Source organism: Elephas maximus, chromosome 2 (assembly GCF_024166365.1).
Source record: "Elephas maximus indicus isolate mEleMax1 chromosome 2, mEleMax1 primary haplotype, whole genome shotgun sequence".
NCBI classification, from domain to species: Eukaryota; Metazoa; Chordata; class Mammalia; order Proboscidea; family Elephantidae; genus Elephas; species Elephas maximus.
This window is the reverse complement of record NC_064820.1, coordinates 164,303,584-164,328,848: the sequence shown is the minus strand read 5'-3', so window position 1 is coordinate 164,328,848 and position 25,265 is coordinate 164,303,584. Positions and strand designations below refer to the sequence as shown.

General features: G+C 46.9%; 1 protein-coding gene across 1 annotated transcript in view; it reads right to left on the bottom strand.

The window, feature by feature from the left end:
• The window catches only part of ABLIM3 (actin binding LIM protein family member 3), a 133,366-nt gene that overhangs the window by 48,767 nt on the left and 59,334 nt on the right, over positions 1-25,265 (bottom strand). Inside the window, exons 4-8 of the mRNA XM_049874031.1 lie at positions 22,044-22,227; positions 19,705-19,817; positions 13,585-13,711; positions 7,788-7,881; positions 1,148-1,235 (exon numbers count right to left, since the gene is read on the bottom strand). Of these exons, the coding sequence (XP_049729988.1) occupies positions 1,148-1,235; positions 7,788-7,881; positions 13,585-13,711; positions 19,705-19,817; positions 22,044-22,227 (606 nt within the window). The remainder of the gene's footprint in view (positions 1-1,147; positions 1,236-7,787; positions 7,882-13,584; positions 13,712-19,704; positions 19,818-22,043; positions 22,228-25,265) is intronic.

Sequence of the window (25,265 nt, the reverse complement as noted above, 5' to 3'; positions counted from 1 at the left end):
CACCATGGCGCCCAGCTCCTCTCAGTCTTGCCCATCTCAGAACCTTGCAGATTCTGTCCCTCAGCTGGTGCATGCCATCCCTCCTCTCTTTGCCCACTTAATGCCTACTTGTCCTTTGGATCCCAGCTTCTGGCCCTTCCTCAGAGAGCCATCCCAGATACCTCTCTCCTTCCCTCTGCTATGTGCTCTCACAGCCCCATACATCTCCCCTTCATAAAATGTACCATGGTTACACTTTGGTATTTATCTGTATGACTACTGACTGATGTCCCCAGCTGGACCATGGGACAATGAGGGCAGGACTTGGGTGGAGCTCACTGTGGGTCCCTGGCCCAGAGCCTCACAAGTAGGGACTCGAGAAATAGTTGCTGAATGGATAAACGATTAAAAGTCGATTTTGGTGGCCTAAGTCTTGGGTACGCCCAAGGCTAGAAAGGAAGTTGGGATCCTCAATAGGAGGGTCTTGAATGCTAGGCTGAAGTGTTTAAACCCGAACTGGTGGGCAGGGAGGGGGCCAGAAGACCTCTCAGTTGGGCACTGCCAAGAACACCGTGATGCCCTGGGATGATGGGCCGGGCAGAAGATGGAGAATGAAGAAGTGGGCCGAGATTAGAGACTAGTTAGGAGACTGCTGCAAGAATCCTGGGGCAAAAGAGCTGGGCCTTGGGTAGTAGTGGAAGGAAAGTAGCCTCAGTTTGCTTCTTTGGGTCTACTGGTGTCTTCCATTTCTCTTTGTGCATCCTGAGAGTCCCAGGGAAGAGCTGAGCAGCACCCTGGTGTGCTGCTCCGAGATGTGGGGAGAAGGGATGGGAGAGGGGATAGGGGTGAACCCCAGCATTCCCCTGAGGTTCTGGGACACCCTGGCCTCATGCAGCTCTACCTCCCACCCCAGGCAGAGCCAGTGGAGTCTGTCTGCAGCACTGCCAAGGGAGGGAGCCAGCTGAGCAGCGGGTGTGGGAAGTGCCCAGGGATGGGAGGCAGATTACATGTCACTTCATATTAGCTACACCGGCAACTTTCCCAATCCATACAGATAGGGGCGAATTAAATGCTATTTTGAGGACAAGCCAACAGCAAAGATAACTCTGACACGGAAGGAGATTATATCTCCTTCCCAGTCATGAGCAAATCGGAATGCTTTGCTTACCTGTGAGGTACATCTCCTCCCCTTCGGTGAACATCTGGTGGCAACGTACACATCTGGCACAGGTTGGGTGGTAATGCTTTCCTCCAGCCTATGGAAATAAAAAGACAAGGTAGGAGGTCAGAGCTAGGACTGCTGCCCAGTGGGGCTGGCTGGGTTTCGACATTTCCTGGGTACATCAGTGTTGTTAGTGGTTTCATGTCTCTGAGGTTGGTTGGTAGGCTACCCAGGGGAGTCTAGAACCATCTGAAAGTCCACAGCCCACCAGGAAGCTTGGTAATTCCACATCATAGGTCCCTGATGGCCATTCAGAGGGCTCCCCAGACACCTTCACTTCTATTCTGGCAGTGGGAAGGGGCCTTCAGGTGCTATTGTCTCACCTCCTCATTTCCAGATTAAGAAATAGTCTTGCTTTTAAGACACCCCAGCATTTTCCCAAGTGTGGGATCTATATGGCTAGTGGTACATCAGGTAATTTTAAGTGGTACCTGGATCTGGCATTAAATGGCATTGATTGAATGAGATAAAAATGATCCCCTTCTCAATCCTCTTTCAGTTCTTCTGATTTTAACAAGGAGAAAGTTTTCGTTCCATGCTAATGTGTCTTTAACATCTATCCAAAACTTACTAGTCAACCTTTTTAAGAATGAAAACAGGTGTGAGGCTTAGAGCTTCAACAACAATGGAATCGAGTTAGAACTATATTTATTTTTTGGTTACCTGCAATATGACATGTGATACTGGTTTTTCAGTTATGATATATATATATATGTTGTCTTATATATAAGTGTTAGGGGTTGATTTATGTCTCCAAAAAGATATGTTCGAGTCCTAACCCCCAGGTACCTTCCTATGAATGTAGTCCTATTTGAAATATCCCCTTTACAGATGCAATTAGTTAAATTAACATGAGGTCATATTGGAATAGGTTGGGTTCTGATACAATACGACTGAAGTCCTTATAAGTGGGGAAGAAACACAGAGAGGCAGACACACAGAGGGAAGACGGCCATGTGAAGTCAGAGGCAGAGACTGGAGAATGCCTCCCAGCTACCAGAAGCTGGAGGGGGCAAGGAAAGGTTTTCCCCTACAGCCTTCAGAGGGAGCATGGCCCTGCTGACCTCCTGAATTCAGACTTCTAGCCTCCAGAACTGAGAGAATACATTTCTGTTGTCTTAAGCTACCCAGTTCGGTATTTCGTTACAGCAGCCCTAAAAACTAATACAATAAGTGAGCCAACTTAAAGACAATTTCAAGTATTAGTTAAGAACAAATACACAAGGCTCACAGACAACGGCAAGAATTGTGAGAGCGGCACTTGAAGGATAGATATTTAAGGTGCAGTGGACAAATAACTGGTCAGAGGCAAAACCAGGACCTGTCTGGAACTTCTGACCCCAGGCTAGTCCCATGATTGTTGCACCCAGGTGTTTCACATCCCTATCCCACCTCCCCCCAGTCTGGCTTTGGCGAGTGTCCCTTTCCTACACCCACACTTTCTGTGCCCTCCATTATTTAAATTAACACTGGAAATTGTTTGCAGCTCAAGTCCCTCTATGCGGTGGAAGAAACAGCCCCAGGGAAGGCTGTACCTTGCTCTGGATCACCAGGGAAGCCAGTAGCAGTGTTGGGTCTGGAGCCCTGAGGGCCAGTCACCTGGTCCGGCACTCACCTCCACGCTGATCATTTTGGTAAATTCCGAAAGGAGAATCTCAGCCAAGAGGATGTGATGCATATGAGCCCTTTGGTGTGGCTTAGAATTTCCACATGGGAGGGTTTGGTGCGGCCATCCGGGTGGTCGGTGGAGGTGTTTTGAAGGTATATTTTGCATATCAGAGCAGACTTTTTTTTTTCGGAGGGGCAGCAGACCGGGGAGAAATTGGTGAAAATTAGGAGACTATTAAAGGACTCTCAAGTCACCATTTGGTCTGATGCTAACTGGTTCGTTCCAACTAAAAAATTATAATTGCATAATCAGGTCTAGTTTCAAATACATTTTTAAAGGGCGGGCGGGGGGGGCGGTGAGGCGGGTATGGACTTGCCTATTCTGGAGATCCATATCTACCTCACCCGCCCCCTTTTAAAATGGCACTGGGTTTTTTTTTGGGTTATTCTGGAGATACCCCCAAATCTAGAGATACTTGATTTATTCCAAAAAAAAACCTACCAAGAATGTGGAAGGGGCAGATTTTTCAAAAGGAAAACAAAAACAAAAACTCTGGTATTCCTTTTTTTTTCTGCCTTGGTTGTTTGCGTAGATTTCACCAATGAACAAATGTTCTTGTCATCATCAAAGCAAACCACGTTCAAACTTTGGAAGGAGCCTGCTATTTTCCCAAGCTGAGATTTTGTGGGACTGATTCTCTTGTACCATGACAAGCATAATCGGTTTAATGAATAGCCTCTTCCTACTTTGTGTCTCTTTATCATCTCAATTATAGACCTGTTTTCCAGGGAGGCAACAGTGCCGTGACAAACTGAGGCTTGGCATCTTCCTACTGTCCCACCCCACCACCCCACCCCAACCAAAGGAGGCTTCAGGCCCGTCTCAGCAACCCTGGCCACGGATGGTGTTAAAAACAATCTGAGGGAAGGGAGGCTGTGAGAGCAGCCTGCCTCCAGCATCAGGATAAAACAGGTCAGTGTGATAAGATGAAACATATTGTCTGTTTCAAACCAAAACCAGTGAAGAAAACAGCAGGAGTTGGTACCTGGAAAACGGGGTCATACTGGAGAGGACAGAGAAAGGCAAACAAGATTAGGAGATGCAGCAACAAGGAAACCAGTTTTGTGGTTCTGCTTGATAAGGACACCAATAGGGAAGAAGGGATATGACTGACACTGAGCATATTGAATTCTGTCACCCAGGAAGGGATTGTGGGATGGCCTGGGGAGCCAAAGGCAAGGGGGAGTGAAAAGAGTGGGATGAGAGAGGACGGGGAAATGGAAACTGTCTATTATGCACCAGTTAAGGTCCCTGGGTGTTATAAATGGTTTGTTCTTGACTACTAACTGAAAGGTTGGTGGTTTGAATCCACTCAGAGAAATTGCAGAAGAAGGGCTTGGTGATTTACTTCTGTGAGATTACAGTCATCAAAAACCCTATGGAGAGCAGCTCTATTCTGAAATGTGTGGGGTCACCATGAGTTGGAACTGACTCAATGGCAACAGGGTTTTTGTGTACCAGGCAATGTGTTGGGCCCTGTGGTGGGCAACCATTGTTTTTGCTTGGTCAACATCCTTTCCCCCATCTTCCAGGAACATTACCAAGTTTTCTTTGGTGGAATTACCTGTTTCCCCACAGTGATCTATGTGGTTAAGTAGGGCTGACCCCACCAATACGCATATCCCAACTCCATGGCCATAGCCGTAGAGTTGCGGGTTGGTGGGGGTATGGGCCTGAGGTTGTCCAGTGAGAGTCAGTCTCAGGATGTTTGCTGAGCTATTCGAAGAGAAAAATTCTCTTTCCTTTGAGGATGCTGGCTGATAGCATGTATGCCTGAAGCAACTGATGGCCAACTTCCCCACCACAAAGGGGAGCCGGGCTCAGAATAAAGCCAATACAGAAGAAAATGGAGCCAAGATGGCAGCAGAGTCCAAATGATTCTGTTTCAGCACTTACTTGATCCAGCGGTGCCTAAAGCCAGGCCAACTTCTGGGCTTTTTGTTATGGGAGCTGATAAATTTCCTTTTTGGCTTGAGCCATTTCCTTTTTGCAAGTGTGGTTTCTGCATTTGCAACCAAAAAGCCCGGACATATCCATTAGGAGTTAAAGAACAGTAGCATTCTCCATTGATAGGCAAAGACTCTGAGACTCAGAGAAAGTAAGTAACTTGCTTAAGGCTTCATAGCTACAAGTGGTACAATTTGAACACAAGTCTGTTTCACTCCAACCCGTTTTTCTCATGACATCATGCCACATCAAAAGATCCCTAAGTGGCCGGAGCCGTGGGCATGTAAGATATAAGAAAGAGCTCTGGGTAAGGAGCTTGGAGTCCTAGATTTTAGCTCTGCTTCTCCCAGAGATACCATGTGTGACCTTGGAAAAGCACCACCTGTCTTGGGTCTTACTTTTCTCATCTGTAAAATGAGGAGGCTGAAGTAGTTGATGGCTAGAAGTCTTTTCTAGCTCTAAGAAATAATAATAAAAAAAAATCAGTAAGTCCAATATGCTAATAGAGCCTTATATAAAGAGAATCAACTGAAACCCAGTCACAACAGCTGCCTAAGAAGAGGCTACCACATAGCTAAACAACAGTAACACATGGGGGAAAGGCAGCCGTAGCCAACATAATCTCAAAGCAGCTTGAGGATGCTGTGATAAATTCCCATCTGCAGCCCTGTGCATAATCAAAGTTTTTTTCCTTCTTGAAAGAAAAGTCTGCTTTTGTGATTTCCAGTCCCACTGACCCTTGACCCCACTGCGATGTGGATGCTTCTCGCCCACAATCCTGCAAAGACCCAACAAACTGTTCTCTTGAAAGTGATCTTTCATTGCAGCCAACAGGTTTTTCTCAGCTGACATAGGCCTCAACTACTCCGCAGAATTTGGCCAGCGCTCCAAGTGATCTCGCATTCCGTTTTGAAACTCTGTCCTTTCATTGCTCCATCACCCCTGGGTTCTCCTCCCACTCCCCTGGTTACTCCTCTTTTTCCTCTAAGTCCTCAGTCTCTTTCTGCTGCCTATAAGCACCACTCCCCAAGGTTGGCTTCCATCCCACCCCCTGCCCCCTCGGAAATCCTGGCAACTCCCATGGTGGCAACTATTACTCAAATCCAAGTGCTTTTGAAATTGGCCCCTCCAGGACTAAGCTTTGTCCCTGAACTCTGACTCACATTTCTCACTGCCTTCTTGAAACCTTCCCAAGATTTCAATCACAACCTGTCCCAAATGGCGCTCTTCACACTTCTGCCCAGACCATTCCCTGCCATCCCCCATTCTGGGGGTGACCACACCAGACTTCCTATTCCCCAGGCTTGACACTTGGGTGCAACCCTTTAGCCTCTTCTCCTTCAATTTCCACATCTACAAGTTATCCCACTATGAGTTGCAAAGCTATAGGAATTCTATTTCCAAAATGTTGGAGACAAGGGCCATTGTTCTTCCCATTTCTACCTCTTGAGTCCTTCCTGCCTGGATCAGCCAGTGGCCTCCTCCCTTGTCTCCCACTTCCAGTCTCTTCCTTCAAACTTAGCTTGTGTACGTTACCACATTATATGCTCTAAGGTGCAGCTCTAATCAGGTCACTCTCCCACTGCCCAGTGAATTACAGACCAACTCCTCACACTGGTATTCCAGGTCCTTGGAAACCTGGGCCTAACCACCTTTCCTGTGCCCCTCTTTCATGCCTTGTCCTCCATGTTGCACTCTTTACTGCTCCCACAATATGCTTCATACTTTGTTGACTCTGAGCATTTGTTTTTCTTATTCTCTCTGACTTCCTACATTCAATTCTCCACAGAGCAATCTTTTACAAAACATAATCTTAACATGTTGCTCCTTGGTTTAAAACTCTCCAATGGCTCTCCAATGTACTTAGTATAAAGGCCAAACTCATAAACACAATCTACAAAGTCCTATGATATACTCTACTTCCCTACCACCCAATTTATATAATTTAGTCACATTGGCCTTTCTGTCTGTCCCCGGAATGGGTCAAGCTCGTTCTTCCCCCAGCCTTCCACATGATGGCCTCCTTCTCATCCTTCAGGGCTCAGCTTCGATGCCAGCTCCTCAGAGAGTGCTTTCCTGACTGCTACATTCTCTCCTGCTAAGCCCAGATGTGGCTATGGATGCCTTCTCAACACAGAACTCCAGGTAACCACTACCAACTGGCCAGATTTGGCAAAATTAATGACTCAGCTCACAATAGCTGACTCAATATGTTGTAACATTGTCAGATGGGAAAACTGAGACCTAGAGAGACAAAGATACTTACCTAAAATCGCTGCGTGAGTTTGCAGTGAGTCAATATTAGAACCCAAATACTCCTACTATTATTTTTCCTTTGTACTAAACTCTTTCCTGCTCCTAATTCCTCAAGGTGGGTGGTCCTGAAGTATAGGAAACAGACTTCCTGTACCCACAGGGTGTGGGAAAGAAGGCCAGGAAGGCTGGGGGATAGGAGGCTCAGGCAGGGCCTCAGCAAGGGTGCTGTAGCTGTCACTAGCAGAGTGAGCTGTGCATCAGAGGCTGAGGACAGCTATTGCCATGGTTACAGACCAGCCAAGGAAGGGCTTAGAAGCAAGCTGCTAGGCAAGCTGGTTCTTAAATCAACATGTTATAAAATGGTTAAAAAATGAAAAAGACTTCCATCCTCAGGCAGGGCTGGAAGAAAATAATAATTGTTGCCCTCTAGAAATCTATCTGGGTCCTAGTCCAGAGAAGCAATGGATTTTGCCGGCATGGCACTTTCTGAACTAGGAATAATTTTGTCCACCTTCTCATTTTGGGGGTGCTCACAGTTTTTTTTTTTTTTTTTTTCACAGAGGTAAGGTTCCCTGCTCAAGGTCATGCAGCAAGTTGAGTTGGGATGGAGGAAGCAGGGAAGGTGGAGATTTTGGAAGAAAGAATGTGGGGTGACTTTCTCCTTCCTCGATGATGGCTTTTTAGGGTTACAGGCCACTCTGCTCAAACACTCACCTCCAAGACCCTGCCGCTGATGTACCGGTCACAAGTCTCGCATTTAATGCCAAACTGGGAGTGGTAGTCGGACTCGCAGTACGGAACGCCATCCCTGCAAGAGGAAATCCACACAGGAAGAGGAAGTTGGGGCGGGGGGAGGATCATGTGGTGGTTTCAGGACCTGCAGCCAGCAGAGACTAGGCCAACATTAGAAGCACTTGGGAACTCATTAAAAATGCAAACTCCCAGACACACCTCAGATCTACTGATCAGAGAATCCCTGGGAGTGGGGCACACGCATCTGCATCTTGGCAAGCTCCCCAAGCAAGCATAGGACCACTGCTATGTACTGCTGGCCTGGAGTGTCCTTTGTCCACTCTCCTTCCCCTCTTCCCCACAAGTTCCTCAGACCCACTCTCTTCCCTTTACCCCAAAGGGCTCTTAAATTCATTTTAAATTTTATTTTAGAATAAGTAATGCTTTTTTTTTTTTTTTTTTATGTAAGGCTCAACATTCTATACAGGGCTTTGAACCCATTCAAACTGTTTCAGTCATGGCTGATGAAGCAAAACTGGAACAGACCTGACTTTTTAAAATTTGGGTGAAGTTGAATGATAAGCAGAAAGGAAAAAATTATGGGTTGAGGCCCTGGAACGGGAGACTTGGAAGAGGCATGGTAAGTCCTTTCAGGAACCTGATGTGGAAGACTGGATTATTGCCAGGATAGTGGAGAGTGACATACACTCAAATCAGCAGGGTTAGCCACCATCTTTGAGTGGGGCACCACTGTTTCTGACTCTGCTGATCAAGAGGTTTGGTTGCTATGCAACAAGCACGCACATTGCCCTTGTTTTCTAAAAAGCAGATTAAGTTTCTAGCAGGGCTTTGACCCATAATTTTTCCTGTTCTGCTTATCATTCTGCTTCACCCACAGTTAAAAAATTCAGGTCCATTTGGGTTTTGCTTTGTCGGCCATGACTGAACTGTCAGAATTGGTTTGAAGCCCTGGTTCTATAGGCATAAAGTTGAAAAGCCTCCACTCTTCTTTCAGCCCCACTCAGTTTCTCTTCCAGGAGGTAATCAGTGAGATCAGTTTTTTTGTTCTCCTTAAGGGCTTCTACTTGAAAGAACTTTTTTTACCTGTAGTGAAAGACCATCTGATTGTGCTCCCGGATCAGTAGATAACAGGAAGCCTCCCCTGGCCCCCTTCTGTGTGCTGTATTTTCATCTCATGCTTATAACTTATCACACAGTGACAGGCTGTTGTTAATAATTGTTCTTATACTACCCCTATTACTAGTTTCTGGGTGGTGCAGTTGACGCATTCACCTGGTAACCAAAAGGTTGGAGATTTGAGTCCACCCAGAGGTGCCTTGGAAGAAAGGCCTGGTGATCTACTTCTCAAAAAATCAGCCATTGAAAGCCCTATGGACCGCAGTTGTACTGGGACACACATGGGGTTACCATGAGTTAGTATTGACTCGACGGCAACTGGTTTGATTCTTCTTTTTTTTGTTACCCCAGCTGCTAATATTTATCGCTTGTTGTGTGCCACGCTCTCTGATAGTGTATTATATCCATGCTTTCATTTAATTCTATGACAGCTCTATGAGGCTGGAATATTATCATACTAATTATACATGGGAAAACCCAAGCTTTAAAGTGGTTGATCAACTTGCCCTAGGTCACCTCAGAGCTGGGATTCAAATCCAGGTAGTCTAGTTTCTCATCTACACTATTGTGAGAATTAAAGGAGATGGAGCCAGTGTATCCTTGGGCTCAGCACAGTGCTGGCCCATACTCAGTAAATGGCAGCTAGAGAATCACCATGGCTGCTGAAAGGAGTCTTCAAGGAGGCAGTCTGGTGCTCAGCTCTCTGGGGCCAGTGTGGACAGGGTTGGGGGGCTCGGACAGCATAGCCCAGATTCTGGCCTCCACCTACCTCTAAGAACTAGGTCTGAACTCTGAGGAGAAAGGGCATTTTCCCCACTTTGGGGTGTAACAAAACTTGGCTTAGACCGAGAGAGGCCTAACCGACAGGGATGTTATTTTTCCATCTCATTGTTTTGCCACACTGGGATGGCTGGGAGCCCATGCTGGGCAGCAGGACAGTGTGTTCCTGGAGGAGAAGCAGCAACACAGGGAGATGCCCAGCAAAGGTATTAAGAAGAGACGGTGCCCACAAGGGAAGGACTTGTTTGTGAACCTAGGTGACAGCCCCCTTCCCCACATCCAAGTTTTCAATCTGTGGGATGGGAGGGTAACTGCAGGGCGACGAAGTCATTGTCAGAAGGTGGGTACAATGAGCCAACAAAATCTGGGTATAAACTCCAACACAACCTCATCTGAACCCTCAGGTTGGTGAGATGATAAAATTATTATTTACTGAGCACTTATTAGGTATGAAGCACAGATCTCTCAGTCTTTACACAATCTTAGTGGTAGGTCTTGTACTAATGGTAGAAAGATCTACAAACGGTAGGTCTTTCTTATAAATGAGGAAACTGAAGCTCAGAGAGACTGAGCCTTGCCCAGGCACACAGACTGGGTTAAAACCCAGGCATCTGACTCTGGAGCCTGAGCTTCTAGAAGTACCTGCCACCCTGCTGGGAGAAGGATGGGAAAAAGGTGTATGTCATGTCCCCTGTTACTCCCCACATCCCCTTTTGTCCCTCTTTTCTCCCTCTGGGTGCCTCCCCTCTGGGTCTTCTCTGGCTCATGGCCTTGCCATGGGGTCCCACCTGACTTCCCAGGGCAGAGGGAGGTATGTGAAGGCCACACAGAGTTTGGAGCCTTGTCTTAGGGGCCACAGATCAAGAGAAAAGGGGTAGACAGAGGCACAGGCTGGGTGGAGGAATCTCCCTCACATCACTAGATTTGGGACCTAGGTCCTCCACCTCCATCTCTCTCGGAGGGGCTCAAAGCCAGGCTGCAGAAGCCCAAGGTGTGGTGAGCAGTCTGGGCTGGGCCTCCTTGAGAGGAGCTCTGAGCAACCTCTTACTCCCCAAGAGATTCTGACTTGGACTCAGAGACTCGAGGGTTCCTGGCTGGAGACTCAGAAAGGGCACTCCTTAACTTGGCAGGCACAGAGGGAATCCCAAACTCCCACAGGCATGGTATTCCAAGCTCTCCATGATCTGACCTCGGTTCACCTCTGCAGCTCCAGCCACTGCCCCATCTGAGCACACACCTAAGCTCTGGCAAGCAGGACAATGTGTTCAGCCTTTGCTCACCTCCCTGCCTTTACCCAGGCTGTACATTCTGCTTAGAAGCTTTCCTTCGTTGCATTTTCAAATCTCTTTGTGGCTCAGTGGTTAAGAGATCAGCTGCTAACCAAAAGGTCGGCAGTTTGAATCCACCAGCTGCTCCTCCGAAACCCTGTGGGGCAGTTCTACTCTTTCCTATAGAGTTGCCATGAGTCAGAATTGACTTGACGGCAATGAGTGTTTCAAGGTCTGCTCGAATATGACCTCCTTCTATGAAGCTCTCACAGATTCCAGATTCCATTTCCTGCTAGTTAGATTCCTAGTTGGGGTTTGAGCCCACCTAATGGTACAGCAAAACACAGTCCTGGTGATCAGCTTCTGTTAAGATTACAGCCAAGAAAACTGTATGGAGCAGTTCTACTCTGTAACACCTGGGGTCGCCAGGAATCAGAATTGAATCGACAGCAACAGGTTTGATTTTTTGGTTTTCACTTGTACCTCTGACATAGACAAGTGTACTTGGCCAGCATCCATGTCCTCTTCGGCTGGTAACAGTGGCTCACCTGGATTTTTCTTTGGGGAAGCCACCCCCTCTCCGACTTGCAGTTACTGTGGCTCACAAAGGGCTGCTCTCTGGCTCTCAGTCCAGAATTTCCTGGCCTGTGATTGGGCATGGGACCTGGGGCGGTCAAATCAGAGGCAGTCTTGGGACTTCGCTGGAGGTCCTGGAAAAGAGCCTCTCTCTGTGCTTGTTGTTGTTGTTGTTGTGAGCCTTCGAGTTGATTCCAACTCACAGAGACCCTTCAGGACAGGGTAGAACTGCTCCATAGGGTTTCCAAGGAGCGGCTGGTGGATTCAAACGGTACTTGCTAAACTAATAGAATGAAAGCCTGGGGTTGCTGGTGATCATCTTCGCTATCACTTGGAGAACGTCTGCTTGAGAATGGATCCAACGCAGAGGAAAGCAGAGCTAAGTGATAGAGACAGAGAGAGGCAGGGGGTTCTGAAGTGCTGAAGACGGCCTTAAGCCCCTGGATTCAGCCATGCGTGAAGTCAGATATATCTCTGCTGGAATCCACTCGACAGCCATGGGTTTGGTTTTTTGTTTTATTTCCCCATTTATATGAGCGAATAAACTCTCACTTTTGCTTTTAAGTGATTTTGAGTTGGGTTTTCTGATTAAAAAGGCCTTAAAGAATAAAACTTCTCTTGAGATGCCTAGCACATATCACCTTGTGTCATAATTCTTCATGTACAGAGCTTAGCTCCCTTGTTAGGTTGTAAGTTTCCTGACAGCAGGGATTATGTATGATGCAACTTCCCATGCTTGCTGCCTTCTCGCATTGGGCCACAGAGTGGTGCCTAGGAAGTATCTGGGGTCATAAAGGGTCAAAGCTTTGGGGTCTGTGGTTGTCATGGATTGAATTATGTCCCCCAAGAAAATGTATCAACTTGGTTAGGCCATGATTCCCAGTATTGTGTGGTTGTCCACCATTTTGTGATTGTAATTTTATGCTGAGAGGATTAGGGAGGGATTGTAACACCACCCATACTCAGGTTACCTCCCTGATCCAAGGTAAAGGGACTTTCCCTGGGGTGTGGCCTGCACCACCTTTTATTTCCCAAGAGATAAAAGGGGAGCCACAAAAGAGTTGGGGACATCATACCACCAAGAAAATGGCACCAGGAGCACAGCACGTCCTTTGGACCCGGGGTCTCTGTGCCTGAGAAGCTCCTCGACCAGGGGAAGATTGAGGAAAAGGACCTTTTTCCAGAGCTGACAAAGAGAGAAAGCCTTCCCCTGGAGCTGACACCCTGAATGTGGACTTGTAATCTACTAGACTGTGAGAGAATACATTTCTTTGTTAAAGCCGTCCACTTGTGGTATTTCTGTTATAGCAGTACTAGATGACTAAGACAGTGGTTATAATTTATTTTAGGTACTTGAGTATGTAAATATGGTCACGAGGAGGGACTTGTCCAGAGCCATAGTGTGTAGGTCACTGGGGATTGGACCCTCTCTTCTGATAACTTTCTGTGTTCACCATCTGCTTTCATTCATGTAAATTCATTCATTAAACACTATTAATGGAGCAAGTTACTTACCACTCCCTCCAAGCCTTGGTTTCTGTAGCTTTAAAATGAGAACAAATACCTCGCCAGTTAGTTATGGGGCTTTAATGTGATAATCCACACAAAGCAGCTCCTTGTGCATCATAAAAGCTCAATAAACCAAAAACCTGTTGCTGTCGAGTCGATTCCGACTCATATCATCATCGAAAGGTTACAATGGATAAACATATGATTATGCACGGTGATAGCTGAATGAAGAAAACAAACAGGGCACTGTGAGGGCCAGTAATGGGGGGACTGGAGGAGGCAAGAGATGGCATGGAGCCTCTCTGAGGAGATGGCATGGGAGCTGAAACCAGCAGGAATAGGAGCAGCCACGTGAAGAATGGGGGCGAGCATTTCAAGCGAAGGAAACACCATGGTGGGGGGTCTGGGATTGGGAAAGATGTCACTGTGGCCAAAGTGTGTTGACCAGACAGAAAATGAAGGGAGACAAAGCTGGAGATGCAGGAAGGGGTGATGGGGTGAAGACCCACTTGCTAATGTACTCCCCGGTGAGGATGACGCTGCAGGTTTGGCATTTGAAGCAGCTGACGTGCCACTGCTTGTCCAGCGCCAGGAGCGACTGGCCATGCTTGATCTCTTCCTTGCACCCAGCACAATCTGCAAAGACAAGATGACTCTGCTGAGCAAGAAGACATCCTAGACCATCTTTCGCCCAAGTCAAGGAAACTCCCCGCTGAACACCAGTCCTTGCACAACTGCTCCCACCTGGCACTGGCACCTGCCCTGGCACTCTGCCAGGTGAGAGATAAGGAGATCCTGACTGCTTGAAAAGAGGTCTCTGTGTGATGGAGAAAGAGAGATCCCCAGGGTTCCTACAGATGGCTCCCCGCCCATGGTTCTGACCACTGCTCATCCACAGAGGACCACCCGCACTGCCTCCGCCTGGTCCTCAGGCTGCTACCTGCACTCACACTGCTCCCCACGCCGTCGGAGACTGCAGCTCAGCGTCACCTGGGAGCTTGCAGATGGGCATCATCTCAGGCCCCACCCCAGACCGACTGAATTTTAACAAGATCTCCAGGTAATTCAGAAGCAAGTAAAGTCTAAGAAGCACTGTCCAGGGGGCAGGATAAGTATATATTTTTTCTTGCCCTTAGGCTATGTACTCAATGGCAAGGGCTGTGTCTGGGTCTGAGTTTTGTGGTTAAATCTAGTCCATTGCCTAGCACGGTGTGTGATACATAGTAGGAACTCAATGCATATTTGGTGAAGGAGTATGAATGAACTGGCCTTATAGCATCCAGTAAAGGGTAGGATTTACCATGCTTATCACCCCCCCCAGGGTGTTTGTATACCAAACATTTGCCTCCCCAAGTAGCAAGGATTAAAGAGTCTGCTGAGACCGTCCCAAGCCAGAAAGGCATTCTCACTCTGGAACGTGCATTGGACCAACAGAAAGTGGGGTTGGCCCAGTGTTCGGCCTGTTGCTCAATGAACATCGGGGGAGGAGCAGGAAGCAGAGTCAGAGTCCAAGGTACTTGGGAGATGCTGGGAATTCAGTCCTAGCTGACCGGATGGCCCACTTTAGAGAAGCAAGGGGTCATGGGCCAAAGTTGACCAGAGGACAAACCTCCACTGTGGCACCAGAAGACGAATACATACTTCAGAGCAGTGAGGAGAAAAAACACTGCACGCAAAGTTAGGAAAGCCTGGCTGGGCAGCTGTCATGCTCGGCTGGGAGTCAGTCCTGGAGAGATGCATGTGTGTCCAGCAGCCTGTGGGAGGAACTGGGGCCCTGATGAAGTGTTTGTGTCAGCTGCCACAGTTACCCTGCCCCAGACTGCTTAGCACCTTTCTAACATCCGTTAACCCAAGCCGGGGGCAGGAAGCTCTCCGATTGCAAAATGCTTCAAGTACTAAGCCTTCAGCTGGGGATTGGGAGAATAAAGAAATTTGGGATTTATTTCTTGGTCTTTCTTTTTTCTCCTGGGATAAATCTCCCCCTCCTCCCCCCTCCCTCCCCAGTAATTATGGGCTACAGAGCGTAATAGTTTAGCTAGGTCAAGGTCAGACCACCCCCTCCTGTTCCATAGAGACAGACATCTGAAGTGCTTTGCCCAAGCTCAGTGTAGAAGCAGCTGAGGGCTCCAGGCTCCTTGTCAAGCTTTCTGCAGGCCTCCCTGGAGGTTTACATAATTCCATTGGGGCTCAGAGGTCATGGAGCATTTGGTCAGACCTCCTACCCCATGCAGGAATCCACAGCATTCTTGACAGGTAGGCCCCATCCTCTGCTTAACTGCCTCCAGCAGTGGGCAACTTGCCCCCTCTTGAGGAATCTATTTTTGCCTTTGGACATGCATGCTTATTAACAATGTAACAATGTCTTCTTTCTATGTAGCTGAGATCTGACTCCTTGCAACTTCCCCCCTATTTTTATACAACCAAGAATAATCTACCTCTTTCCCACATTACAGTTCCTTCAAATATTTAAAGACAACTAAGTTTCTCCTTTCTCCTCATTCCTTGGACTTCACTTTCCTTTGTTTGATAATGGTCGTTCAGTTGTGGATTTCAAGGACACAGGCATGGCACTGGCCAACAACATGATTTTACCCTTTCAATAAAACTTATTTGAATAAGCTGTATCCATTCCTGGCCACATTTCAGTAATGAGTCCCATTCTTCTATGTTTCAGTGATACATCTAAGATAAACTTTGCACCTTGTGTCAAACTTTAGGAGATAGTACAGTATAGTGGGTGTGATGTTGGACAGAAGGTCAGGCTGCTCAGTGGAGAATCCCAGCTCCCCCACTTAGTAGCTGTGTGAACTCAAACCCCAGCTTCCTTATCTATTCCATGGGGACAGTTGTTCATTACAATGCTAGTGTGAAGATTAATTGAAATCAGGGCTGTAAAGACTTAGAATAGTACTTGCCACACATGTGTCCAATAAGTGTGGTTTTATCATTACTTCACTTTTTTTTTTTTTTTAACCCATTATCCGTGCCTTATCCACACTCCAATCTGAGGCCAGAAGCAATATTCTTATTGTAGAGCAGCCCTGTTAATTCCTCTTGAGAATTCTGGGATACCTTCTCCATGTGGTTTTTCTTTTCATATTGTACTGGTGGTTCTGCTTTGTACTGGTTTCATATTTATCAGGGGATTTCTCTTCTTCCTCCTTTCACTCCTGACCACCAGTGAAGCCTCAGGCAGCCCATCCCAGAGCCCCTGGTTCCGGCACGGTAAGTAGGCTCAGGAAAACCGCACCCTGTCCTGAGTTGGTCTCTGCATAGCCAGCTGTCCATTCCTCCCATGTTCCACTCTATTCCAAAATTACAACCTTCAGCTGGCATAAAGTATGACACCGCCACCTGTTCTTCCCAAATCCTTCAGTTTATTTCTAAGGTCTCTAAAGACCCCAGCTCTCTCATTTTTAATTTCCTTGACTGTGTAATTCATTCCACTTAGATCAGCAAAAAATGAGTAGAAGCTGGTAGGTTTTGTGAGTCAAAGCAAACTCCACATCTTGTTTTAGGCAACTAATCCCAGAAGACAGGACCTCTCCCAATCAGCAAGTCATGCCTCTGGTGTAGAGTGTTAGGGAACAGGCTCCAGAGTCAGACTGTCTGGGCTCACATTCCCGCTGCACCACTTTATTGTTTGGGCAAGTCATTTATGCTCTTTGAGCCTCAGTTTTCTCATCTATAAAATAGAGATAAGAGTAGCCTCCCTCATAGAGTTGTTGTAATGATTAAATGAGTTGTTATGCATAGAACACGTACTGTAGTGTCTGGCAATAGTGATAGCCAATCAATTTCAGCAGTTGTGATGATGGTGATAGTGGAAGTGATGGTGGTGGTGGTGGTGATGGTGATGTGATGGGGGTATTGATGATGGTGATGGTGGTGATGGTGATGTGATGGGGGTAGTGGTGATGGTGATGGTGGTGGTGATGGTGGTGGTGGTAATGATGGTGGTGATGGTGATGTGATGGGGGTATTGATGATGGTGATGGTGGTGGTGATGGTGGTGGTGGTGATGATGGTGGTGATGGTGATGTGATGGGGGTATTGGTGATGGTGATGGTGGTAATGATGGTGGTGGTGGTGATGATGGAGGTGATGGTGATGTGATGGGGGTATTGGTGATGGTGATGTGATGGGGGTAGTGGTGATGGTGATGGTGGTGATGATGGAGGTGATGGTGATGTGATGGGGGTATTGATGATGGTGATGGTGGTGATGGTGATGTGATGGGGGTAGTGGTGATGGTGATGGTGGTGGTGGTGATGATGACAAAAGTGATGATGATGGTGATGTGATGATGGTGATGTGATGATGATGGTGATGTGATGATGGTGATGCCGGTGATGATGGTGATGATGATGCTATTGATTCTTTTTAGTGAGATCCATGGTAACAGGATTCTTTTCTCTTGACAGTTCCCGGGTATTCCTGGTATCTGTTACATAGATAGTGCTCCTGCTTTTCTAGAATGTCTTTATTTCCTCTCCAAGGATGAACTTCACACTCCCATAGTTTACAAAAACACCAATTTTTTTGTCCATCTTTTCCATGATGCATTTTTCACTTCAGCAGTCTGTCATATCTGATTTTGGTTCCCTGTATCCCTCGGGAGCTCGGAAGACTTTCCAACATCTCTTCTAGTCAGGAGGCTACCTTGCGTTTATAGCACGACCACTGACCACCTTCGGGGAGGAAGCATTTCTATAAAACATATGCCCTTTAGAGCCACAGATTGCTGTCTTCTTTGTGAGTAACAAGATGAGCCATATTCTCCTGGAAACTACCTATTTGCTTACTTGCTCCTCTTTGCTAACTTTTCCCACTTTTCCTCACCTTTGTCTATCTACTCTTAATCTGCAAAACTATGGTAGAGACATTTAAGAACTTCTCCTTGAGGACAAGTTTACACACAAGACTCTCAGACTCAGCTGAGCCAATCTTCCACTCTAGAGACTTCTGATGTATACAGTACCAAGTAGAACAAGTTGAGAGAAACAACAATGGATTCAGGAATCTTATCCTTAGTTGTCTTTTGGTGTGCTTTCTATATTAAACCTCCAAGCCAACAACATTGCCCACTTTATAGGGCATCTGACACACTACAACATGTTAGCTTGGCTCCTGTATACTAATATATTTGCTTCCTACAACACTCATGTGAGAAAGATAAGAGCAAGGAATTCTATCTCTCTTTCACAGCTGGATAAACCGAGTCTCAGGGACTGCTTTGCATCACGCAGAAGGATGGCAGCCTCATGACTCCCAGCTTGCCTCTCTATCTCCTCCCATGAGATCCCCCTGGACTCTGGCTCCTCTGCAGCATCTCAGCATCCCAGCCTTGCTGTCATTCTGGATATGCTTTCAAGGAGTTAAGAAGGATAATGATGTGTGCACTCAGGCACCTTGAGATGGAAACCTGGTCAAAGCATCAAACTGTTCTTGAGCATCACCAAGGAAGTAGAAGAAAGAGCAGATCTGATTTGACTAAAGGGAAAGGCAAGGGAGGGAGCCTTCCCACTATCTTACTCCCCAGCTTGCCATGGCTGAATAGACTTTAATGGAGCTCCTGGGAGATTAGCCCTGCTGATCCGGGGTTCTCTGCTTATCCTTCTCCATTGGAGGCAGGCCCAGCATGCTGACTCTGCTGGTGCTGTGGCCAACAGCTCCCTGCACTGCACAGTGATGCAGCAGAGCAGGCTAATGGGTTTTCATTGATTCTGTCTATGAGGCCACTGAGAGTGTCATATAACATTAAAAAACACTGGAGCCCAGCATGGCTTGCTGAGATGCAGGGGGCCGGTCTATGTGTGTGGGGCACATGAAGTCAGTAGCTCATAAGGGCATCTGTGAGCAGTGATTTAGACATCTTATCTTTGGGTACATTGGAATGGAATGGACATTTCACAAACTAGAATGCTCGCTCTGAGGGATGCTCTTGGTTCTCAGTTTTCTTCCAAATTTGTGGTTTGGGTGATAAAAAAAAAAACCTAACATTTCCTAGGGTGTGGAATATGTCCCCCTTACCCCTGCACAGTGGTTGTCCATCTTAGGAGCACCATATGAGTCAAATAAGAAGCTTATTAAGAATGTCAATTTCTAGGTTTCACCATCCTAGATAGGCTGAGAAATCTGCATTTTTATAAGTTCCACAAGCTCCCTGGAGCACACTCTAAAAACCATGAGCACAGCCCTTGTAGTTGCTCCCAGAGGGCATCATCCCGCCCCTTTTGTAAGACAAGTCTGCAAATTCTCTTTTAGGGGAATTTGTAAAAACCGAGAGCCACTGGAGGAAGAAACACTTGATCCGCTCTGTGGGGACTACTGTTGGGATCCTGGATCTAGGAGGGGAGATAAGATTAGGAACCCAGCCCATACTAGAAGAAACCACCCAAGTGGTGGATCTGTGGCACAGGTCGTCACCGTCTAGAGCTGGGCAGCCTGTTTTCCGGCATTTACACTTAGGGAAGCTTGTTCTGTGAGTGTGGGCCATCTGCCAACTGGGTCATGCTTCACGTGTCCTCCAGGGTGGGAACTTCCCCTTCTTGCATATAGTGCAGGGACAGGGGTACCCAGAGAGACAGTGCCCACAGACAGAAAGTTGCCCAGTGGGGAGGACTCACGGCTTGGTCCATGGATCTTGATGGGCTTACTGCTGGTCATGGACTGGGAGCAAGTCTGACATACACACTCTTTACCACTGAAGGTCACCTTGTCTCCAATGGGGAAAGGCTTCCTGGAAGAGAGAAGAGGGAGAGATTCAGTACCTCTCTGCCAAGGGATCCCGTGGTTATTGGTGACCTGACAACACACGTGCTCACAGCACTTTGGTAATACACATGGCTTGCTTGTCTTTAGAGCACCAGGTAATTTGAAGGTTGTTCACAGCGTCAGGCTGCCTAAACCATTCAGTTAGGGGCCAGGAGGCCAAAAGTGGAGGTCCATTTAGACCATGTAATTATTTTGAGACTGGGAAAATCCTGACACCTCTCTGAGATTACATTTTCTCATCTATAAAATAAAGACGTTAGTAGCTCCTCATAGAGTTGTTTCTTCTGCCTGGAAGGACTTTTCCATCCCAATATGACCTATCCCCACATGTCAAGGAGCACTCACTCCACTCCCAAACTTACCAAAATTTCTCCCTTTCACTGTCCAGCATTTTTCAAAATCCCTCTTCCTAACAAGAAGCTCCTAAATTCGCAGATCAAACTCTTCCTGTCCTCCTCAGTATCTGAGTAGCTTGAGTGCCATGCTTGGGGGTCTTAACTAGTGCATGTTCTGCCTCCCCAATCAACTTATAAGCTGTATATAGAATCCCCAGCATGACTGATGCCACCATTTGGCTGCTCTTGCTCATATGATTTGGGACGCCTGCTACATTGACTCAGAGCATAAGCCCTGGTGTAGGCTCCATTGGCCCCACTGCCCTTGTTCTAGCAATGTGGGACAGAGGAGGGAATGCTGGGGCAAGAGTCAGAAAAGCTGTGTTCTCATCATGGTAAAAGGGCCCGACATGACCTTGGGGAGTTATCTCATCTCTCCAGGGCTTGACATAAACCTCACTTTATATCGCAAGGACCCCTACTGTGCTAATCTCTGATGGGTCTGGGATTCCAGGGCCCAGGGCCCAGGTTCTAAAAGATGGGTAAATGAATGAATTCCACTGGGTGATTATAATTTCTTATACATCATGACATTATAGTCTCATTCAGAAACTATTTGGTTAGTTACTCTACCTTGTTACTAACTACTGGTTATCTTATGGGAAGAATAATTAATCTGTAAATTCCTTTCCCAGTGGGGGGGGGGGGGGCGGGGAATTTACTCAAACCATGCCTTACTTCTGGCTTAGTCAGAGCTATTCATTACATTTTTTTTTTAATGGACTTTATTTTTAAGTGCAGTTTTAGATTTACAGAAAAACTGTGCAGAAAGGACAGAGAGTTCCCCCATTTCTCCTCTTCCCGCTGCATGTTCATTAAATTTTAATGTATTTGTGGGCAGGGCTGAGGTTTCTCCTTATTTTCTCATAAAAAAAAAATTTTTTTTTAATATGGTGCTGGAAACTCTGGGCACATAGTGGTTAAGTGCTATGGCTGCTAACCAAAAGGTCGGCAGTTTGAATTCACCACGCGCTCCTTGGAAACTCTATGGGGCAGTTCTACTCTGTCCTATAGGGTTGCTATGAGTCAGAATCGACACAACAGCAACAGGTTTGGTTTTTTTGTAATACGGTGTTGGCATACAGTACGCCCTCAATGCATGTTTGCTAAATTAATAAGTGAGAGGGAAATGGGGCGGGGGGCCTGGAGGAGTGGGTGATCCATCTCTAGAGATATCCCAGGGAGGGTAGATGCTCGTAAATATGACAATAAAAGGAATAATAAGAGCAGACACGTTTGTGTACCAACCACTGAGCTGAGGTCTTTGCATCACCTCATTTATCTTCACAAAAACCTGATGAAATTGGAATAGTTTTGATCCCCATTCTACAGATGAGGAAGCTGAGGTGGGGTACATTGCCAGGGTCACAGTACCAGTATGAGGTGGCACCAGGATGATGGAGGAAGGCACATACAGACATCCTTGTACCACAGGTGGGTGAGAGTGTGGGAGCCTGACCCAGATCTATGGTTTCCAAACTAAGTCTGCCACACTGTGGCTCTCAGAGGTTCATTTGGGAGCCTACTGATGGGAAATGGGAGATAGAGTACGGGGACTTGGATCCTCACCTGCTTCCATTACAGGACAATGGGTGTTCTGCATGAGATTGCATTTGAAAAAAAGGATTCCAGGGCTAGATGATTTGAAAACCACTGACCTATTTGGCCTAGGTTCTAGAAATCCAAATGTCCAAAGCAAAACCTGGAAATCCTAGAACTTCTTGGGACAAGTCTGTTTCTTCCCTCCTCTGGGGGCCATACAGAGGGTCCCGGCCCAGCTGCCTCCTCCTGCTCACCTGCACAAGCTGCACACAAAGCACTTGGGGTGGTAGGTGCGGCCCAGGGCGGAGATGACCTCGCCTGTGATGAAGTCCCGGCAGCTGTCGCAGCGGGTACCGTAGAGCTGCTGGTAGTCCTGGGTGCAGATGTACTCCTGGTTCTTGAAGAAGAAACCCGACTGGGCCAGGCCACAGCCACACACTTGGGGAAACAAGGAGGCAAGGGCAGGTTAAGTTTAGGCTCTTGTTGGGGGAAAGGCTGGTGTCTATGGGTGAGCATGAGACTTCACGAGCCTCTGGGGCCAGTGTTCCTCAAAGTATGTCCTAAAGACCACTTGCATCAGAATCATCTGGGGAGCCTGTTGAGGTGCAGATGCTTGGAACTGAGTTAGACCCTCTGGGGGTGGGGTCCAGGAGTCTGCATTTTAACACACGCCCCAGGTGATTGTACTGCACGTTGATTGAGAACCCCGCATGTTGTACAAACCTTTCCATGCATGGATGAAAAGCGTAAGGCCATGTGGCTCATGCAACTCTGCATGGCTAGTAGTGCCATGAATTTGATAACAGAACTACCCCATTAAATGTTTCCTGGGCACTTTCGGTGTACTTGATCCCGTGCCAGGGCAAAGCAGTGAGGGGACCACATCTTGAAAAAATCCCCAACTGGAGACAACTTAGGATGGCAATGTGAGGGGTGATTGGGCATTTACAATCTGTCCTCACCAGAGCATAAAGGGGGGCAGTTCCCAGCCAAGAACGATAAGGCGCAATCCTCCAACTGTGAGGCACTAACAGTGTATGCAGAGAGAAGGACATATAGAAAACTGCCAGATATCATGGGTGTGGGCCCTGCCTGTGGTGCTGGCACAATTGCTAAGTGAGTGTGGGGAGGGGGAGAGCACCGTCAGCAGGGGAGGGTCACAGGATGCTTGATGCACCTCAGAGGAGGAACACAATGAGCACAGGAAGTAGAAAGTTAAATTTTGTGGAGATAGGGCTGGAGTGGCACCGTGTTTGTAGGGTGTGGAGGGAAGTAATACAGGAAAATAATGTTCAGCCCAGTTAGAGGAGAGCATGAACCCAACTTAAGAAGTTTAGACTTTATGCAACACTGAGAAGTCATGGATAATTTTTTAAAAACTTTTTTTTTTTGGTGTGGGGAAGAATCTCAAACATATACAAATAGCAGGAAGAAGATTATAATGATGGGTCACCCAGCTGCAAAAATGATCAGCTGCATTGATGGCTTCTGAATAGAGAGGCAACATGATTCATAAGGTGTTTTATAAGATCTCTTGTGGACAGTATGAAGAATGTAGGAGAGATGACAGAAGGATGGGTGACTTATAGGTGTCTGGCCAACTGAATCACGTGGGACCCACCTCCCAAAGGACTGAGAATGTGGGAAATAAAATTCCCCTCTGAAAGTTAAGAAATCAACACATAATGGTGGAGTAGAAAGAGGCAGCAACCTGCTGAATGTGTTGATCCAGCTAACGCAAGAATGGATCAGACAGGAAGAGAGCTGCAAGCAATCAAAGGAAGGGAAATAGACAATCCATTCAAGTCCTATGACCAGCTCCCCTTGTTCCAAGTCTGCGTTCACCAAGCAACTGTCTGATTGTTGACTTTCCAAATAGGCTGCTTTTGGGAGAGAAGGAGCTGGCCAGGCCACAATGAACTATGTCAAATGAGAGTTATAGCTCTTGTTGTACATTAATCAACAGCACTCTGGCCTGATACATTGGTTTTCCAAGGACTTTGTTACCAAGTCAGATTTTCAAGTGTGGTCAGTGATAAGGAAACCAAGGAGATGGAAGTTGCAAGTCTGAGAAGTAGGCCTGGGCTGGGGTGACATCACCCCAGTAAATACTACCTCATCTTGAATAGGGAAAGCAGTTAGGTTAAAAAATAGGAGGAACTGCCAGGTGAATGCCAGAAATATTTCACCATTATTTGTTCATCTTTATGGGCCAGGGACAGGCTTAAAGGGTCAGGCAGAGTGACAGGAGGGCAGCTCTGGAGGTCACAGCCCCAGGGGAAACAGTGCAGGACACTGATGACTCAGTGGTCTGGGAGTCACTAACTTTCTAGGTGACAATGAACTTGGCTTTCTTTTTTCTGGGGCTTTTGTTCACTTATATGTAAAATGAAGAGGCTGGACTAGAAATGACCTGAGTTTTCTTCTAGAACTGACATCCTGTGAGTCTATCAGAAGGAGATCTTACCTCAGGGCTTACGATGTGCCTAAACATTTTAAACTCAGCATGTAGTGGAGCTGGAGGCCCTTGAAGATCACCCCATGGGAGGCAGGGCATATGGATAGGGTGGTGGTGGTGGTGGTGGTAGGAGGAGGGGAAGGTTTCATTTTCTATCAGGCCTCATGAAAATGTATCACATCAAACAATGACTGGTGTTGAGGACAGGCTAGGCCAGAGTACAAGCTGTTCTGAGTGTGCAGGTGGTGGATCAATTGACTTCGTGGCTGTGGAATTAGTTAGGTCATGGCCTGCGACCTTGTTGGAAATAGCTCCTGTTTTTTCCCTTCTTTTCTCTCCTTTGTTTCCCCTGCCAACTCCACCCCCAGAGCCACCTCTCCCAGTGGAGAAAACCAGGAGGCCCTTAGAAAACTTGGAACAATCAGTTCCTCCATTTCCCCCAAGGAGCCGAAGAAGGAAGTTTTTGGTAGAAAGGATGTAAAGGTTAATGAGAATCTTAGGGGCTCCTGGAAGTACAGTGGGGAATGGGAGGATGGAAGGCAAGTTGGACCAGCCCAAGACATGTATACTGGGCTGAGCAGAACCAGGGGGTCAAATAACAGGAAAGGCCCCGGATAGGGTTTGCAGTATGGAACTGATGTGGGATTAATACACCTGGGGTAGTCATTATTCTATGAATCAAAAAGAAAACCATGTGGTTTGACAATAGGAATGTGAAAAGTTGGAACTGCTTTGAGAAATCTAATTCATTATTAAAAACATTTTAATTGTGAAATATATTATACATGGGGCCCTGCTGGCACAGTGGTTAAGCATTTGGCTGCTAGGTTAGCAGTTCCTATCCACTAGCCCGCTCCTTGGAAACCCTCTGGGGTGGGTCTACTCTGTCCTATAGGGTCGCTGTGAATCAGAATCGTCTCAACGGCAATGGGTTGGCTGGTTGGTTTATTATACATACAGAAATGGACACAAAATAAGTATGTACAGTTATAGAAAAAGAATAAAATACACTCCTATG